Raw genomic sequence first — 21,360 nt, 5'->3', positions numbered from 1 at the left:
TGAATAGATCTACTGTCCCTCTCCATACTGTATAGATCTACTGTACCTTTACATGTTGAATAGATCTACTGTCCCTCTCCATACTGTATAGATCTACTGTCCCTTTACATGTTGAATAGATCTACTGTCCCTCTCCATACTGTATAGATCTACTGTCCCTTTACATGTTGAATAGATCTACTGTCCCTCTCCATACTGTATAGATCTACTGTCCCTTTACATGTTGAATAGATCTACTGTCCCTCTCCATACTGTATAGATCTACTGTCCCTTTACATGTTGAATAGATCTACTGTCCCTCTCCATACTGTATAGATCTACTGTCCCTCTCCATACTGTATAGATCTACTGTCCCTCTCCATACTGTATAGATCTACTGTACCTCTCCATACTGTATAGATCTACTGTCCCTCTCCATAATGTATAGATCTACTGTCCCTCTCCATACTGTATAGATCTACTGTCCCTCTCCATACTGTATAGATCTACTGTCCCTCTCCATACTGTATAGACCTACTGTCCCTTTACATGTTGAATAGATCTACTGTCCCTCTCCATACTGTATAGACCTACTGTCCCTTTACATGTTGAATAGATCTACTGTCCCTCTCCATACTGTATAGATCTACTGTCCCTCTCCATACTGTATAGATCTACTGTACCTTTACATGTTGAATAGATCTACTGTCCCTCTCCATACTGTATAGATCTACTGTCCCTTTACATGTTGAATAGATCTACTGTCCCTCTCTATACTGTATAGATCTACTGTCCCTCTCCATACTGTATAGACCTACTGTCCCTCTCCATACTGTATAGATCTACTGTACCTTTACATGTTGAATAGATCTACTGTCCCTCTCCATACTGTATAGATCTACTGTCCCTTTACATGTTGAATAGATCTACTGTCCCTCTCCATACTGTATAGATCTACTGTACCTTTACATGTTGAATAGATCTACTGTCCCTCTCCATACTGTATAGATCTACTGTCCCTTTACATGTTGAATAGATCTACTGTCCCTCTCCATACTGTATAGATCTACTGTCCCTTTACATGTTGAATAGATCTACTGTCCCTCTCCATACTGTATAGATCTACTGTACCTTTACATGTTGAATAGATCTACTGTCCCTCTCCATACTGTATAGACCTACTGTCCCTCTCCATACTGTATAGATCTACTGTACCTTTACATGTTGAATAGATCTACTGTCCCTCTCCATACTGTATAGATCTACTGTCCCTCTCCATACTGTATAGACCTACTGTCCCTCTCCATACTGTATAGATCTACTGTACCTTTACATGTTGAATAGATCTACCGTCCCTCTCCATACTGTATAGATCTACTGTCCCTTTACATGTTGAATAGATCTACTGTCCCTCTCCATACTGTATAGATCTACTGTCCCTCTCCATACTGTATGGATATACTGTACCTCTCCATACTGCATAGACCTACTGTCCCTCTCCATACTGTATGGATCTACTGTACCTTTACATGCTGCATAGACCTACTGTCCCTCTCCATACTGTATAGATCTACTGTCCCTCTCCATACTGTATAGATCTACTGTACCTTTACATGCTGCATAGACCTACTGTCCCTCTCCATACTGTATGGATCTACTGTACCTTTACATGTTGAATAGATCTACTGTCCCTCTCCATACTGTATAGATCTACTGTCCCTTTACATGTTGAATAGACCTACTGTCCCTCTCCATACTGTATAGATCTACTGTACCTTTACATGTTGAATAGATCTACTGTCCCTCTCCATACTGTATGGATCTACTGTCCCTCTCCATACTGTATAGATCTACTGTCCCTCTCCATACTGTATAGATCTACTGTCCCTCTCCATACTGTATAGATCTACTGTACCTTTACATGCTGCATAGACCTACTGTCCCTCTCCATACTGTATGGATCTACTGTACCTTTACATGTTGAATAGATCTACTGTCCCTCTCCATACTGTATAGATCTACTGTCCCTTTACATGTTGAATAGATCTACTGTCCCTCTCCATACTGTATAGATCTACTGTCCCTTTACATGTTGAATAGATCTACTGTCCCTCTCCATACTGTATAGATCTACTGTCCCTTTACATGTTGAATAGATCTACTGTCCCTCTCCATACTGTATAGATCTACTGTCCCTCTCCATACTGTATAGATCTACTGTCCCTTTACATGTTGAATAGATCTACTGTCCCTCTCCATACTGTATAGATCTACTGTCCCTCTCCATACTGTATAGATCTACTGTACCTCTCCATACTGTATAGATCTACTGTCCCTCTCCATAATGTATAGATCTACTGTCCCTCTCCATACTGTATAGATCTACTGTCCCTCTCCATACTGTATAGATCTACTGTCCCTCTCCATACTGTATAGATCTACTGTACCTTTACATGCTGAATAGATCTACTGTCCCTCTCCATACTGTATAGACCTACTGTCCCTTTACATGTTGAATAGATCTACTGTCCCTCTCCATACTGTATAGATCTACTGTCCCTCTCCATACTGTATAGATCTACTGTACCTTTACATGTTGAATAGATCTACTGTCCCTCTCCATACTGTATAGATCTACTGTCCCTTTACATGTTGAATAGATCTACTGTCCCTCTCTATACTGTATAGATCTACTGTCCCTCTCCATACTGTATAGACCTACTGTCCCTCTCCATACTGTATAGATCTACTGTACCTTTACATGCTGAATAGATCTACTGTCCCTCTCCATACTGTATAGATCTACTGTCCCTTTACATGTTGAATAGATCTACTGTCCCTCTCCATACTGTATAGATCTACTGTCCCTCTCCATACTGTATAGATCTACTGTACCTCTCCATACTGTATAGATCTACTGTCCCTCTCCATAATGTATAGATCTACTGTCCCTCTCCATACTGTATAGATCTACTGTCCCTCTCCATACTGTATAGATCTACTGTCCCTCTCCATACTGTATAGACCTACTGTCCCTTTACATGTTGAATAGATCTACTGTCCCTCTCCATACTGTATAGACCTACTGTCCCTTTACATGTTGAATAGATCTACTGTCCCTCTCCATACTGTATAGATCTACTGTCCCTCTCCATACTGTATAGATCTACTGTACCTTTACATGTTGAATAGATCTACTGTCCCTCTCCATACTGTATAGATCTACTGTCCCTTTACATGTTGAATAGATCTACTGTCCCTCTCTATACTGTATAGATCTACTGTCCCTCTCCATACTGTATAGACCTACTGTCCCTCTCCATACTGTATAGATCTACTGTACCTTTACATGTTGAATAGATCTACTGTCCCTCTCCATACTGTATAGATCTACTGTCCCTTTACATGTTGAATAGATCTACTGTCCCTCTCCATACTGTATAGATCTACTGTACCTTTACATGTTGAATAGATCTACTGTCCCTCTCCATACTGTATAGATCTACTGTCCCTTTACATGTTGAATAGATCTACTGTCCCTCTCCATACTGTATAGATCTACTGTCCCTTTACATGTTGAATAGATCTACTGTCCCTCTCCATACTGTATAGATCTACTGTACCTTTACATGTTGAATAGATCTACTGTCCCTCTCCATACTGTATAGACCTACTGTCCCTCTCCATACTGTATAGATCTACTGTACCTTTACATGTTGAATAGATCTACTGTCCCTCTCCATACTGTATAGATCTACTGTCCCTCTCCATACTGTATAGACCTACTGTCCCTCTCCATACTGTATAGATCTACTGTACCTTTACATGTTGAATAGATCTACTGTCCCTCTCCATACTGTATAGATCTACTGTCCCTTTACATGTTGAATAGATCTACTGTCCCTCTCCATACTGTATAGATCTACTGTCCCTCTCCATACTGTATGGATCTACTGTCCCTTTACATGCTGCATAGACCTACTGTCCCTCTCCATACTGTATGGATCTACTGTCCCTTTACATGCTGCATAGACCTACTGTCCCTCTCCATACTGTATAGATCTACTGTCCCTCTCCATACTGTATAGATCTACTGTACCTTTACATGCTGCATAGACCTACTGTCCCTCTCCATACTGTATGGATCTACTGTACCTTTACATGTTGAATAGATCTACTGTCCCTCTCCATACTGTATGGATCTACTGTCCCTCTCCATACTGTATAGATCTACTGTCCCTCTCCATACTGTATAGATCTACTGTCCCTCTCCATACTGTATAGATCTACTGTACCTTTACATGCTGCATAGACCTACTGTCCCTCTCCATACTATATAGATCTACTGTACCTTTACATGTTGAATAGATCTACTGTCCCTCTCCATACTGTATAGATCTACTGTCCCTTTACATGTTGAATAGATCTACTGTCCCTCTCCATACTGTATAGATCTACTGTCCCTTTACATGTTGAATAGATCTACTGTCCCTCTCCATACTGTATAGATCTACTGTACCTTTACATGTTGAATAGATCTACTGTCCCTCTCCATACTGTATAGACCTACTGTCCCTCTCCATACTGTATAGATCTACTGTACCTTTACATGTTGAATAGATCTACTGTCCCTCTCCATACTGTATAGATCTACTGTCCCTCTCCATACTGTATAGATCTACTGTCCCTTTACATGTTGAATAGATCTACTGTCCCTCTCCATACTGTATAGATCTACTGTCCCTCTCCATACTGTATAGATCTACTGTCCCTTTACATGTTGAATAGATCTACTGTCCCTCTCCATACTGTATAGACCTACTGTCCCTCTCCATAATGTATAGATCTACTGTCCCTCTCCATACTGTATAGACCTACTGTCCCTCTCCATACTGTATAGACCTGCTCTGGGTTTCTCTTTCCATCTCGCTTTTCTCCTCTCTCAACTGTTCCCTCCCTTTCTCTATCATCCTCTCTCTCTTTTCATTTACATCGATCCCTTCCTTTTTCCTCCCTCCTGACTGCCACATTGTAAAAAGATCTGCAGGCACACAGACACAGAACAAGGGGCAGTCTGGCCAGGAGAGGGAGTGAGAGACCCAGACACACACAGAGAGAGAGACAGAGAGAGACAGAGAGACAGAGAGACAGAGAGACAGAGAGACAGAGAGACAGAGAGACAGAGAGACAGAGAGAGAGAGAGAGAGAGAGTGTCCAGGGCAGTTTAGACCCACAGCTGGGTCATTGTTTTGTCTGTCAGTGGCCAGGGACAGAAGGGCTCTGTGTGGACCGCTGGATGGGCTCTGAGACATCTCCAGCCAGCTCCACATGACACTGGTCTGCTTGAAGCACTCTCCCTCCAGGCCGTTCAACCTTCTTTCATAGACACAGGGGCGCGCACAGGGGGGCGCACACACACACAAATGTCTCCCATTTGTCTCTCCTGACAAACTTCCAAGGCATGGATTTGGAATGGGACAGTTGCAAGAAAGAACACTCCTTGGCAGTTCTCAGCAAATGTCAGTTCTATATTCTTGGCTCGCTGCCAATTATTTTTTATTTATAATTTTTTTATTTTACCCCCTTTTTCTCCCCAATTTCGTGGTATCCAATTGTTTTTAGTAGCTACTATCTTGTCTCATCGCTACAACTCCCGTACGGGCTCGGGAGAGACGAAGGTTGAAAGTCATGCATCCTCCGATACACAACCCAACCCAGTCTCTGACGGCACAGCTGGCGCTGCAGTACAGCGCCCTTAACCACTGCGCCACCCGGGAGGCCCCCGCTGCCAATTCTTTATCAAAGCAATATTGAATAAAGATCTCTATGTTCTCGATTCCCTCCAAATGTTTATATTATTTTTTATTTAACCTTAATTGAAATGCCATAATAATTTGTTGCTTTGCTGTAATGATGTGTTGTGGTCTGTGGTGTTGTGGTATGTGGTGTTGTGGTCTGTGGTGTTGTGGTCTGTGGTGTTGTGGTCTGTGGTGTTGTGGTAGGCATCAATCAATAGAATGGCCAAGATCGTGTCATAGCATAGAATCAAATGGTGCTTTTACTGTCACTGGCTGTCCCACTAGTCCCATTTCTACACCACCCTAAACAAACACCTTCTCCAACTCCCTCTCTTTCTCTCTGTGGGTTCTGGTGAGTCTTTGGAGAAGTTCTCCCTCCCTCCCTCTCAACTCTCCCTCTCTCTGGGACTCACTCTCTCCATGGATTAACATGTACTACTTACATACACACGCGCCCACACACACATGCTCCCACACACACACACACACACACACATGCTCCCACACACACACACACACACACCACACACACTCCCACACACACACACACGCCCATAACACACGTGCTCACACACTGCTCACAAACACACAGAAAATACACAGAACACACCTACACACTAATTTCTGCCCCATTTTCCCTCCTTCTTGGTCCCCTGCCATGACTGCAGTGTTCCCTAGGAGGCCAGTCTTTTCACAGTTTCACAGTTTAGCACAAGGGGCACAGAGACACACTGAATGCAATACAGAAACACATACACAAATATGCAGACAGACACCAACAGAAGTACACAGCCATTCTGTTCTGCTCTGGCCGGGACTTCTTTAAGACATTCCTGAGATACTCTCTAGCCAGCCATGAACGATCAACTCCTTCCCTTCCCCTCAACAACACACACCACCCCTCCACCTCTCCTCCCTTTATCAGTCAGTACTCACCACCACAGTGGCAGTCTCCAGGCCCAGGGATCCCCAGCTCAGGAACAGAGCCAGCCAGGCCAGCACCGTCATCCTGGGAGGAGAAAAAACACACACACATAGGGGTCAGGGAAGAACCAAACACACCTCCTAGAAACCATCATATATTACACAGCCTACATGACACAGAGTCACAGAGCATTACAAACTCAGTGTTGTTCGATGCAATACAACACACAGGGTTTAACTGTCGGTCTGTGTGTCTGTGTGTCTGTGTGTGTGTGTGTGTGTGCTTACAGGATGAGGAGCCAGCGAGCCTGTTTGGCTAGCCCCAGCAGGATGAACAGACACACTAGGAGGTCCAACAGCAACAGCAGCACGTAGGACAGCCATCTACAGCCCAGGAGATAACAGCCATCTCAGCAATAGGACACCATAGAACCACACAATGCAGGGAGTACACTTCCAAATACATTTCTATGGTGCTGAACGCAAAACTCAATCTTTCAGCAAACCACAAGGGAGTGATATACTGGCACACGCTATGTGTGTTCTTAACACCCAATTTAAAACATTGGAGAAGAAGACACTCCCACTCCCTTCCCTCACCTGTAGTCCTCGTTGACCATCAGTGTGTTGGCTGCCCAGCCAGGGGAGAAGGGGCTTGGCATGACCCCTCCGACTGGTGCCACTGTGGGGGCCATGGAGGGAGGCACAGGGGTGAGGGCTGCTATGGGAGGATCTCCGCTATTGTTACTGCTGTTCCAGGCACCCCCGTCAGAGGAGCGAGCCATGGTCAGAGAGGTGAGCAGGGACACCACGTTCTCTGACAGTCTCCTACAGTTCCGGGTGGACACCAAATAAGGCTTACTGCCTGTAAACAGCTCCTCCATAGTGGTCAGGGGCCCAGCGATGGACTGCTGTAGCCTAGAGATTGTGTCTGAAACCTGGGGAGGCGGAGAGGGAGGGGTGGGGCAGGACAGAGAGGTGGAGGTTATAAGTCATACAATCAATCTCATGGTTGATTGTATGACTTATAACCTCCACCTCTCTGTGGAAAAAAACATGTACAAAGAGGGCATCCATCACCCAGACAGATAAACCACTGAGTGACAGCGTGGGGACAGACATATTAACCACTGAGTGACCGTGTGGGGACAGACAGATAAACCACTGAGTGACCGCATGGGGACAGACATATTAACCACTGAGTGACAGCGTGGGGACAGACAGATAAACCACTGAGTGACCGTGTGGGGACAGACAGATAAACCACTGAGTGACCGCATGGGGACAGACAGATAAACCACTGAGTGACCGCATGGGGACAGACATATTAACCACTGAGTGACCGTGTGGGGACAGACAGATAAACCACTGAGTGACCGCATGGGGACAGACAGATAAACCACTGAGTGACCGTGTGGGGACAGACAGATAAACCACTGAGTGACCGCATGGGGACAGACATATTAACCACTGAGTGACAGCGTGGGGACAGACAGATAAACCACTGAGTGACCGTGTGGGGACAGACAGATAAACCACTGAGTGACCGCATGGGGACAGACATATTAACCACTGAGTGACAGCGTGGGGACAGACAGATAAACCACTGAGTGACCGTGTGGGGACAGACAGATAAACCACTGAGTGACCGCATGGGGACAGACAGATAAACCACTGAGTGACCGTGTGGGGACAGACAGATAAACCACTGAGTGACCGTGTGGGGACAGACAGATAAACCACTGAGTGACCGCATGGGGACAGACAGATAAACCACTGAGTGAGCGCATGGGGACAGACATATTAACCACTGAGTGACCGCGTGGGGACAGACATATAAACCACTGAGTGACCACATGGGGACAGACAGATAAACCACTGAGTGACCGTGTGGGGACAGACAGATAAACCACTGAGTGACCGTGTGGGGACAGACAGATAAACCACTGAGTGACCGCATGGGGACAGACATATTAACCACTGAGTGACAGCGTGGGGACAGACAGATAAACCACTGAGTGACAGCGTGGGGACAGACAGATAAACCACTGAGTGACCACATGGGGACAGACATATTAACCACTGAGTGACCGTGTGGGGACAGACAGATAAACCACTGAGTGACCACATGGGGACAGACATATTAACCACTGAGTGACCGTGTGGGGACAGACAGATAAACCACTGAGTGACCGCATGGGGACAGACATATTAACCACTGAGTGACAGTGTGGGGACAGACAGATAAACCACTGAGTGACAGCGTGGGGACAGACAGATAAACCACTGAGTGACCGCATGGGGACAGACATATTAACCACTGAGTGACAGTGTGGGGACAGACAGATAAACCACTGAGTGACAGCGTGGGGACAGACAGATAAACCACTGAGTGACCACGTGGTGATCCATATCCATATCACACCTGACAAGTTTACACCCCACTTTCTCTCCCTCTCCACCAATATATCTAACACACACACACACACACACACATTGTGCATGTCTGAAATTTGCTGGGAGGGAGGAGCTGGAGTACTCACCAGCAGATCGATGGAAGCCAGTGTGTAATTGGCTGTGAGAAGAGATGAGGTCAACTGATATATCCCATCATTAGCCTCACTGTTGCCATAGAAACCAACGCCTATGGCAACACTGCGAAAAGGGGAACAGGGATTGAGGGAGAGAGATTCATATTTCATTCAGTTTGTACTGTATGTACATATTAAATTAATTTGACACAACAAGATGGAACTGGTGAGAGTGATGTGAAATGTGAGAAATGGATGAATGAACGAACGAACGACGGACCACAGGAAAACATTCAGATAGCTTTGAAGAGTCTTAGCAGTGTCTGCATCTGCAGTCTTCAGTTGGCGTGATATTAGAAACATAAAAAATAATCACATATATATCTCTCTGTTATTCAAATATTCAGATTAAAGCTTAGGCCAGATGTTCACCAAATCCCCTCGCACCCAAGAGCAATGGTATGACCCAATCTCCCACAAAGTATGTGACCCAGATTAGAAAGCGGCGGAAAAAGAGGAGTGTTGTGTTTCATACAGTCAAACGTGTATGTTTTCTCTGACAGCATCATGTGTCATATATGTGCTCTGATGCACAACTTGAAGAATAGGGTGTAATTTGAGATTTTCCCACAATGCATTTCTAAAACTAAGATGTCTACTACCATGTCTCCCCTTTTTCATCTAAACAGCAAGGTATCAGAGAGAGAGATGACATCATCATGGCCGCAGGGGGGAACATTACCACCATAACACAAACACCTGCATAATGATGACATCACTGAAGCGGAAATCAACTCAGGCTGACAATGCAATCCGATAACATATGACATCGTAGGGTCAGATTTGAATACCTGCTGCAATATCCTCATGCAAACTTAAAATTAACATCCTGTCACAATGTGACTAAACGCCCTCATGACAGTGGATGACAGCATAGTCACCAGAGAGAGAACAGAGGAGAGAGGATTCAATACACTGAGATGGAACTTCTGAAATCATCGTCACGGTGATAGGAAACCACGAATCAATTTCCAAACCACAAACATGCTGTCACAAGCCCAAACACCTAACCTCAGTGGCCTGGTCCCTATGGTCAAACGAAAACTTGACCACGGTCAGTTAGGTCAACTGTCTGTGTCAGATATTGCCGTGAGCAAAATACTAACCCATTGTAAGGCAGGGACTGGACACTACTTTCTACAGTGCTCTGAAAATAACTTACATCAAAACTCACACAGGGTTATTGGACCATTGGGAAATAATGAAAGTTAGAAGATGGTACTTCTGTATTATAAAAATGATTTCCTTTCCTCTATCCTTGTGACAAATGGTCATATGGTTTGGTCACAGTTCATGAATACAACACTCATGACACTGATGTCACAAAGACGACAGGACATCACAACATCCCAATGGCCTGCATAAAGAGGTCACAATGACCCTCATAATGACATCACATTGACCCTGGCAGTGACCTCACAATAACCTCTCTTACTCACCAGCACAGTGTGACAGCCGCCACCGACACCCAGGTGACGCAGCAGATACCCCGCCCTTTCTTGCCTCTATAGCCGTGGCCCGTGCTGCCCTCTTCATCCTCCTCCTCTTCCTCAGATCCCTCGCTCCGGTCACCACGGTGACAGCAGCAGTAGTGTATAAGGAAGGAGATAATGACGAGGAGGGAGAGAACGAGAGCAATGGCCGAGAGACTAGAGAGGACCAGTAGAGTCTGAGAGAGTAAATCAAATTAAACACAGCACATTACAGACTGATGAGCAACACTGTCATTGTACTTGATTGCATAATGGAAAATGCATTTCTAAGTAACATTATCCCTCTGGGCAAAAACCTGACATAATGTAAAATCAATGTCCATATTCGGTTGATATTTAATTGCATTGCTAATGTGAATAAATCAACCCTTGAAATTCTGTTGTTGATTTACGGTGGAAATCTGGTTCAAATTTGTGTACGTTTCATTTCTTCATTTTCAAAAAACAAACAATTAACCTAAAATTGTTGACAGATGACATTGATAAAATGTTGGTTCAACATATTTTTGCAGGCGGGATAGAATTGTATTTCAGAAACTCCCATGAGCCTCCTCCACACCATTTGAGAGTCAAATATTGAGGCCAGACTGTAGCAGCTAGGGCTGGGTAAATGTATCAATATACTGTGTTATGGATAACAACAGGGATTCAGAGCAGCTGGGAGGTGCATGTGTTAGTCATGAGGACTTTAGTGTATTCCCAGCCTTCAATATTCTGCAAGAATCCCTACAGTGTATTTATGCAAAATAGCTAAATAACAGGTTGATATTGTGACACCTAAAATCACAACTTTTATTCAAAGCAACTTACAGTCATGCGTGCATACATTTTACGTATGGGTGGTCCCGGGAATCAAACCCATTACCCTGGCATTACAAGCACAATGCTCTACCAACTGAGCTACAAAGGACCACAACATTCTTTGGTCCTATAATTCCACTGTGACAAATGGCGTACAGTCCTACCTAGCCAAGCAGTGGAAGTGAAAGGTGATTAGAAAATAAAGTTTTCCAGGGGACATCAACTAAAAAGCTGGAGGCTTTTTTCCACACACACACACACACACACACACACACACACACAAATCTGTATGACTCCATTCAGAAGAGCATACCTACTGCATTCATTAACCAGTAATTGAATGTAATAATATCATTCCTGACTGTTTAACATACATACTGAACATGATTAAGGGTTAAAAGCTACCTTGTATCGTCACACTACTACCTCAGCTGCAAGCTGTAGTGAACATTAAGTTACAAACCCCTGTCACATCTCTCCTGCATCTCATCTTCAGCCTGCACTCTGACATACTAACATCTATCATACTCAACTTTACTGGAGAGTGCATTTAGCCAGAACGCATATCTACAGCATTATCCCTCTCCATCTGCCTGTCTCCCTCCCTTTCCTCTCCTCCACCTTATCTCTTATCCCTTTCTTATCCCTCTCTCCTGCTCTCTATAGCCCCCCCCCCCACCCATCCATGTTCCCCCTCCTCCCTTGCCTACTTTCTTTCTCCTCCACTCCCTCTCTCTCACTCCCTCTCCTCCCCCTCTCTCCCCCCTCCCCCGCTTTCTTCCCCCCTCCCTCTCCCCCCTCTCTCTCTGCCTTTCCTCTTTCTCTCCCCCCCACCCTCCCCCCTCTCTCCCCATTTCCCCTCCCTCTCCCCCCCACCCCTCTCCCCATTTCCCCTCCCTCTCCCCCCCACCCTCCCCCCTCTCTCCCCATTTCCCCTCCCTCTCTCCCCCTCCCCTCTCCCTCTCTCTTTCTATCCACGCCACTGCAACTCTATTAATAATCTGTGACCTACTTAAATACATTCACTGCCACCCTCACTTTCTCTATCCCTTTTTACTCTCTCTTTCTGTCCTGTCTTCTGTTCCCCACGACCTCCTCACGTTACTCATCCTCTCCTTTTTACTCTCTCTTTCTGTCCTGTCTTCTGTTCCCCACGTTACTCATCCTCTCCTTTTTACTATCTCTTTTTGTCCTGTCTTCTGTTCCCCACGACCTCCTCACGTTACTCATCCTCTCCTTTTTACTCTCTCTTTCTGTCCTGTCTTCTGTTCCCCACGACCTCCTCACGTTACTCATCCTCTCCTTTTTACTCTCTCTTTCTGTCCTGTCTTCTGTTCCCCACGACCTCCTCACGTTACTCATCCTCTCCTTTTTACTCTCTCTTTCTGTCCTGTCTTCTGTTCCCCACGACCTCCTCACGTTACTCATCCTCTCCTTTTTACTCTCTCTTTTTGTCCTGTCTTCTGTTCCCCACGACCTCCTCACGTTACTCATCCTCTCCTTTTTACTCTCTCTTTCTGTCCTGTCTTCTGTTCCCCACGACCTCCTCACGTTACTCATCCTCTCCTTTTTACTCTCTCTTTCTGTCCTGTCTTCTGTTCCCCACGACCTCCTCACGTTACTCATCCTCTCCTTTTTACTCTCTCTTTCTGTCCTGTCTTCTGTTCCCCACGACCTCCTCACGTTACTCATCCTCTCCTTTTTACTCCCTCTTTCTGTCCTGTCTTCTGTTACCCACGTTACTCATCCTCTCCTTTTTACTCTCTCTTTCTGTCCTGTCTTCTGTTCCCCACGACCTCCTCACGTTACTCATCCTCTCTCCAAGTGCTTTCCATTTCTTTTGTCTTTCTCTACTGGCGGATCATTTGAGAATCTCTCTCTAGGTACCATAGACATGTTGTAAACATTCCAATGTGTGTGACATAGGGAGTAGGGACGTAGAGCCACTGGAAGGGAATGGTGAAACCTAGAAATGAACAACAACACAACAAACATTTTGACAATACAACATTTTGCTGCTACTACTACAGTGTCTCCAGATTAAAACACTCAAACCAAATCCTACTCAAACCGTACTGTGGAACTTTTACAATTGCATGCCGATGATGAGAATGAATGTGAAATAAGATGGAGTCTGTAGTGGAGCTGAGGGATGTAAACTGAACTGCGGTGGAGATGGGAACAGAACAGTGTAATTAAGTGCTAACAGTTTTGAGGAGAGACAGCCAGGTGGTGTAATATTTCTGATGAGTTGAAATCCAGGTCAAGATTCTTCTGAGTGGTCTGGGCTCGTTTCCCTGTCAATAACTAGGCTACTTCCACCACTAGCATGAATAAGCTGTTTAAATGCTCTAATAATATCAGTAGGATTCTGCAGATGCCGCTGTGCAAAACAGAGAGGGATCTTTATGGGGCAGTATTTAACATGAGGGGTGGGGGGATTCTGGATCAGACTTGGTTCTCATTCTTACCAAGTGCAATACATATTTTCCATTGAATCTCATTTATTGTCGATCTTGTTGTTTGAACCAAGAGAAAACTTGAGATAAACATGAATCAATCAGTTGGTTGGCCAGTTGTAGTTTGCGATGGATGTGATTGGCTGTGGGCGTTTTCTGTTACCTGTTGGTACTCCCAGCTGTCGGGGATGAAGAGGTTGTCTCTCATCGTCATGGTGAGGTCCAGCCGGGGGAGGGCGTGGCACATCCTCACCCATAGCGAAGGGGTGTAGCTGGGCACGGTCGCCATGGCAGCCATAGTCTATCACCTAACCCCCCCTCCTCCACCCTGTTGAAAGGAACTAAGTGAAGAGAAGGGTTAAAATATCAAAGGTGTGTAAGTGATAGACATATTCCACATTTCCACACCAGTGGCGGACCAATGATAAATACTATGAGTAAACAAAGCCTTATGCTGTATGTGGTGCTGGGTGATGGCTATTGCAACTGAAATGTTGTCCGTCTACCACTCCTTCTTACACACTGGAAGCCAGGGAAGAAAGATAAGATGTTTCAGAACAACCCTGCTGAGGAGGCAGGGAGGGAGGGAGAAAGGGAGGGAGAGAGTGAGGGAACATCACCTCACCAACCCCCCCCCCCCCCCCCCCCCCCCCCCCCCTCCAGTCTGTGGGAGAGCCAGCCAATGGTTGAACAGTTGTCAGACATGCTCATGTTCACTGAAACTTCCTATTTCATCAATCAGTGTACTTACTGTAGGTGGTTCAGGACAATGTGAAGTTTATCCTAGACTCTGATCTAAGGTGATGTTTACATTGTCTTCTCCTAGACTCTGATCTAAGGTGATGTTTACATTGTCTTCTCCTAGACTCTGATCTAAGGTGATGTTTACATTGTCTTCTCCTAGACTCTGATCAAAGGTGATGTTTACATTGTCTTCTCCTAGACTCTGATCTAAGGTGATGTTTACATTGTCTTCTCCTAGACTCTGATCTAAGGTGATGTTTACATTGTCTTCTCCTAGACCACATCAAACTCATTCCACAGAGTTCTGAGTGTCTGTGGGTTTTCGCTCCTCCCTTGTACTTGATTGATGAATTAAGGTCAATAATTAGTAAGGAACTCCCCTCACCCTGTTGTCTAGGTCTTAATTGAAAGGAAATAACAAAAACCTTCAGAAACTAGGCTGTCTGTGGAATGAGTTTGACACGCCTGTCCTAGACTCTGATCTAAAGGTGAGGTTTTGTGTAAGGAATTGTGAAAGTCAAGGTAATCTAATCCTAGATCAGAGCTATGCCTAAGGGCTTGTACCTGGAGCGAGGAGGTATGCAGGGTGAAACCCTGTGGAGCAGAAACCACAGAGCAAGAGCAGACATTGCTAATTATTTTTGCTCAGCTTCTAATCTACATTTGGATCACGGTTGTGGTCAATTCCATTCCAATTCAACTAAACCAACTACCCTGTCGTCTCTACTAACATCCTACTTCATCATACTCCTCAACCTATGGGAGCAGAGTAGGGGAGATAGTGGGAGGTCCAGTGGCAATCTCAGCCACACCACACAACCAGCACTATATAACAGAGGCAGAGTTGGGTCAATACAAGAGGGAGATTCAACCGCCATCAGACCAACTATCAACACAACACCCCTCAACCATCCCGGAAATTAGAAGATACTATAAGAGATAGTATGTCTACAACAATGATGCACAGTAGCAGACTTCACACAACCACCCTCCAAAGGGAAGGAGAGAGGGGAAACAAGGGAGGACAGGTCAGTCTTTGTAGCCAAACTCCACCACCACACCCTGCTGAGAGACTCTGCTCCCCCTCCCTTCCTCAAGCCCAGCCAAGAGGGAGAAAGTAGGGGAAATACAAAGGGAAATCCGGTTATCCCAGATAGACACCGCAATCTACATTACAATCACAGAGCTATGAAGAGGGGATGAGGGGGATGGTAAAGGGGGCCACGACACTGATTGTGCAGATTAAGAGAATACCAGGGTTTTACAGTTGAAGACAAGAGGGTTTCAAGAGAGCCTATGAGATGAGATCAGCACAGACTAGACCATTGACAGGAGTTGTACTGAGGAGTAGAGACAGGGGGTTGTACAGTACTGCTCTACATACAGTGAGACACAGAGGAACGTTGAGGAAAGACAATAGTGTATTTGATAGCGTCTATCAGGGAGGGATTCTTAGATTTGGATTCTGCACCAGGCTCCTATCTTGGTTTTGCTGTCTTTGAATGTTTAGAACATTCAGCATTGTATCACATGAATTCTCATCCTTTTTAATGATCCATCTGTATGAGCACACGACACTACATTTGAATAGAAGCACTACACAATACTAAATATGATCAAGAATGTATGATCAAGAATGTATGATCAAGAATCACATTTGACCTATAACTATAACAGAAATATCAACCCAGTCTTTTTACTGTAGCAGCCATTTCAAATCAATGACGTCTCAATGGACATAATAAGTCCAGGTGTTGGGGTCATTGTTTGGGATGTGTGTGTGTGGTGTGTGGTGTGTGTGCATGTGGATTTGGGGCATCCCAGGCCCAGAGAGGGTTAAACAGACAACCCAGACAGTCAATCCCAAGCTCATTAGAATAAGCCTGTTCCCCTTAATGGCTCCAAACCCCCAACTGTCACTATCAAAATCAATGCCAACACTCTGTTTCACTTGTGAACAGTGGGAGCAGAATGGTTTCACACACTGCCGTCCATCCCCTCACACTGAGGCTGTCAACAGACTGGTGTTATTGTTGTAGTCTCACATTGTTATGGCCAGACTCTGATGGTATTTCAACAAACAGGATTTTTCATGTTATAGTCTTAAATTATTCGGCTGTGAGGGTGGTAGAGGATGTTGTCACATTAGGTGAATTATAGGAATGTTGTTGTGTGGTTAGACTGAGGTGTGAATTGAAATTCAATAACAACATTAACAATTTTTGGCAATTATCATTGTTACGGCTACAGGTATCCTGTGTGTATCCTGTGTGTATTTTCTTTCCTTCTCCCTTATTCACAGGTGTCGCCAATCAGTCACCAATCAGTCGGCAATCAGGAGACACCTGCTCCTTTTCCCTTACCCAATCACATCCCCTTTCCCTTGGTTTAAAAGTATCCCAATCAGTTCTCTCTTTTGTTTTTGCAACTACATGTTACTTTATCCATTATACACTACACGTAGGTAAATATTGTCTAAAGAACACTAGTTAGAACTGGGTGGACTACCCACTGTATTTTATTGGTTAGTGAGCTATCTGTTGTTGAAGCAGGTAGTCTAGCTTAGGGGTGTTTTTGGATAATGTTGTTTCTTTCCTTGGGTCCAGCTCAGACCCTTTTCACGCCCCCCTTTACCGTGTGTTTAAAAATAAACCATGAGTGTTTGACGGTAGACTTAAGTTGTCTGTGGTTTTTGTTCTCACTGTTCCTTTTCACTGTTATAATTTGCAAGAGTTAAGTTGCGGGTCTCGTTTCCATCCCCCCTAGACTGCAGGGCCAAAGGGATTCGTAACAATCATAAATCTGTCTGTCCTCAACCAGATGTGGTGTCAACAATGGGAACTAGTGCTAACATGAACCCAGAAAGGGATTGAGGGGGCACCAGGGAGGGAGCAGCCTGAGTTGAGCAGTGGTCCAGCAGTAGTTGTCGTCAGAGGGAGGCAGGCTCAAGTTGACGTGATGCTTCCTGCCAGCTTGTTGCCATTGCATAACTGAAGGAAAATAATGGGGAGTTCGCACTCACGTGATAGGGGGAGCAAGGAGAGAAGGGGAGAGGAGAGGGAGACGGAAGAAGGAAACTTCTGTGCCTTGCACTCGCTGCTTCAAAACCAACAAGAGACTCTCAGGAACAACAAAGCCGAGGAGAAATGGATAGAATACAGTAGAATAGACGTCAACTATCTGTCACTGTACTGAACCAAGCTGACTGACTCAACCCTGAGAATGGCTCTGTTATGAAACAGTCACTGAGCTATTTGTATTGAGGGAGCCTCCAGAATATGTTTCTCCACGAGGGCATTTTGTAAGGCGGTTAATTAGGAAGACTGAGGATGTGCAGCTGGGAAGAAAATCATCTTTGGACAGTAAAGCCACCTTCTCCTTTATCCTGTATTGCACCACATATTCTTATTACTACACATCACAAACAACAGCTTTCCTCTGGGCCACTGGGTATGAATAATGACATGCAACAGAAATCATGCCGCACGTTAAGACCCAATGGTCTCCCTAACGACCACTTAAGGACACTCTTAATGATTGCCATTTATGAGACAGTTATATGGCCCTGTGATACACACCACAGCCCAGTTATCATCAGTCAGTGGGGACATGAACGGCCCATTCAGTGTGAGGACTGTAATGTATCTACACTACCGTTTAAAACTTTGGGGTCACTTAGAAATGTCCTTGTTTTGAAAGAAAAGCACATTTTTTGGTCCATTAAAATAACAATTGTCAGAAATACACTGTAGAGATGGTTAATGTTGTAAATGACTATTGTAGCTGGAAACGGCAGATTTTATGGAATATCTACATAGGCGTACAGAGGCCCATTATCAGCAACCATCACTCCTGTGTTCCAATGGCACATTGTGTTATCTAATCCAAGTTTATTTTAAAAGGCTAATTGATCATTAGAAAACCCTTTTGCAATTATGTTAGCATAGCTGAAAACTGTTCTGATTAAAGAAGCAATAAAACTGTCCTTTAGACTCGTTGAGTATCTGGTGCATCAGCATTTGTGGGTTCGATTACATGCTCAAAATGGCCAGAAACAAATAACATTTCTTCTGAAACTCATCAGTCTATTTTTGTTCTGAGAAATTAAGGCTATTCCATGCGAGAAATTGCCAAGAAACTGAAGATCTCGTACAATGCTGTGTACTACTCCCTTCACAGAACAGCGCAAACTGGCTTTAACCAGAATAGAAAGAGGAGTGGGAGGCCCTGGTGCACAACTGAGCAAGAGGACAAGTACATTCGTGTCTAGTTTGAGAAACAGACGCCTCACAAGTCCTCAACTGGCAGCTTCGTTAAATTGTACCCGCAAAACACCAGTCTCCACATCAACAGTGAAGAGGCGACTCCGGGATGCTGGCCTTCTAGGCAGAGTTGCAAAGAAAAAGCCATATCTCAGAATAGCCAATACAAATAAAAGATAAAGATGGGCAAAAGAACACAGAACCTGGACAGAGGAACTCTGCCTAGACGGCCAGCATCCCGGAGTCGCCTCTTCACTGTTGACGTTGAGACTGGTACTTGGCGGGTACTATTTAATGAGTCATTTACAACATTAACAGTGTCTACACTGTATTTCTGATCGATTTGATGTTATTTTAATGGACAAAAAAATTTTTCAAGCTTTTTTCAAAAACAAGGACATTTTTCAGTGACCCCAAATTTTTTAACGGTAGTGTATAAATAAATACACATTTCCTTTTCATAACCACAGACTCTAATAGAGGTTGAATTGTTTCTTATTAAATTAATATTTAAGTTTCAGTTGAAATTCATGTTTGTGTAAAAAAAAAAATGTCCCACCAGGATCACGCACATTTGTTTTACTATCCTTGTGGGTAACAAAGAAAAAATACATTTAAAATGCTATTTTCCCTAACCCTTAACCCTAACCTTAACCCTAACCCTTATCCTAATTGTAACCCTAAGCCTAAAATAGCCTTTTTACTTGTGGGGACCAGCAAAATGTACACATTTGTCCAAATTTTGGATACAAGGATAGTTAAATCAAACCATACCATACACACACACATTTCCCCAAATCAATGAAAGATTGAGTGCATTCAGCTGCAGGCTACTCGGTGCTTGTAGAATCAATAAATCCAACATGGAGCTTTGGAGTGTACAAGAGTATAACATACAGTACCAAGAGGATGGACAAATGCTCCCACACTAACAATCTCATTTAGAAGCTTGCACAAAGTCAACTGTAGCTTTTGAGAGAGGTTTGCTGAAGATGAAGCTAAGCAAACTATTCAGTGACATACAATGTGATATTTTAAAATATCACTTATCAACTAAAATATATTTGATCAACTATGATAAAGTAGAGATTGACAAAACAATCCAAAACAGAATGAATCAAACTAACATGGTTCAACCTCAATGTTTTATAAATCATTTCCTAATTTCAACATCAGCCAATGCACAGACATTGCGTAAAAATCCAAACATTTGATGTAAAACCCAGGCTTCTCTCCCCTTTCCATCATTGAACATAAACTGCAATGGTCTAACAGTGCATGATGAATCTATTTCACTTGACTGCCCATTCATCTTGTAGAATACACAGACAATTCACCCATGGTGAATGAGTGATTGAAGAGTGATCCGTTTCTTACCTTTGACTGTAGCGTTGGGAGAGTGTTCTGCTATCTCTTGCTCTTCTCTGGTGTTCTGTCAAATATCTACACACTCACTGAGGTATACCGTTGTTCTGTCAAATATCTACACACTCACTGAGGTATACCGTTGCCAACCATCAACGCTGGATCCTCTTGGGAAAAAAACTCATCCTGAAATATATAGGTTTAGGGGACATGAACCCCAAAAATACGTCAAATGTAAATAAATAACAGGGTCTGTTTTTGAAAATATTAAACAGCCTGTGATTGGATGGTTGTCTGGTAACAGTGGAGAGGTGCTTGTGTTGATGGATAAGAGAGTAGCCCTCAGCGCAAGAGAGAGAGGAGAGAGAGGGATTAGGATTGAGAAGACACCCCAGAGGGACCCTTATCGTCATGTCAGAACCCCATTCAGGCAGCAGATCGCTCAGCCAGGCGACTTCACAACAAGGCAGCGACACGATTGTGCCCAGCGATAATGAATCTGTTAACGGGGATTAGGACTCCGTCCACTCTCAGCTCACACAAATGGTGATGCTGCTGGGCGATACAGACACAGCTCTTACTGAAACCTCCATCAACACTCAGTCACACACACAACATACCAATCTCTACATTCTCAGATTAGGAGGCAAAAATCTGACCAATCAATAAATCATCACAAAAAAAATCTCCGATTGTCTAAATGCAAAAATACAAAACGAGAAAAGGTCCAATTATTCGAGTTTGAGTTACATTTCAGATTTCTGCACAAAAAATCCACAAAATATTTGTTGAAGAAATCTCCTGTGTAGTTAGGCAGGGCAGTGTTTGGCTGTGTTGTGCAGAGAGGAAGAGGTAGAGATGCACATATATTTAGGCAGAAGCAAATAAGCACACCACTCTTGCTCTCAGATGGATACTGAGAGCAAGAGAGGAGGGAGGGCAGG

General features: G+C 44.1%; 1 protein-coding gene across 10 annotated transcripts in view; it reads right to left on the bottom strand.

The window, feature by feature from the left end:
- LOC110508830 (protein tweety homolog 1) overlaps positions 1-21,334 on the bottom strand; it is a 40,946-nt gene extending 19,612 nt beyond the window's left edge. For 6 of the 10 annotated variants that reach the window (XM_036968391.2, XM_090224755.1, XM_036968393.2 and 3 more), the window contains exons 1-7: positions 20,429-21,334; positions 14,209-14,386; positions 10,732-10,961; positions 9,245-9,356; positions 7,302-7,639; positions 6,990-7,085; positions 6,714-6,786 (exon numbers count right to left, since the gene is read on the bottom strand). In XM_036968391.2, the coding sequence (XP_036824286.2) occupies positions 6,714-6,786; positions 6,990-7,085; positions 7,302-7,639; positions 9,245-9,356; positions 10,732-10,961; positions 14,209-14,343 (984 nt within the window). In that variant the 5' untranslated portion in view covers positions 14,344-14,386; positions 20,429-21,334. Of the gene's footprint in view, positions 1-6,713; positions 6,787-6,989; positions 7,086-7,301; positions 7,640-9,244; positions 9,357-10,731; positions 10,962-14,208; positions 14,387-20,428 lie in introns of those variants that run through there. The other 4 variants (XM_090224758.1, XM_090224783.1, XM_090224793.1 and 1 more) reach the window with 4 other exon arrangements.
- Positions 21,335-21,360: the final 26 nt, after the last annotated feature.

The sequence above is a fragment of the Oncorhynchus mykiss genome, chromosome 3 (genome assembly GCF_057628025.1).
Source record: "Oncorhynchus mykiss isolate SJ-2025 chromosome 3, ASM5762802v1, whole genome shotgun sequence".
In the NCBI taxonomy this organism is placed as follows: domain Eukaryota; kingdom Metazoa; phylum Chordata; class Actinopteri; order Salmoniformes; family Salmonidae; genus Oncorhynchus; species Oncorhynchus mykiss.
Note: the sequence above shows the minus strand (reverse complement) of the source record. Positions and strands in the feature narration are given on the sequence as shown.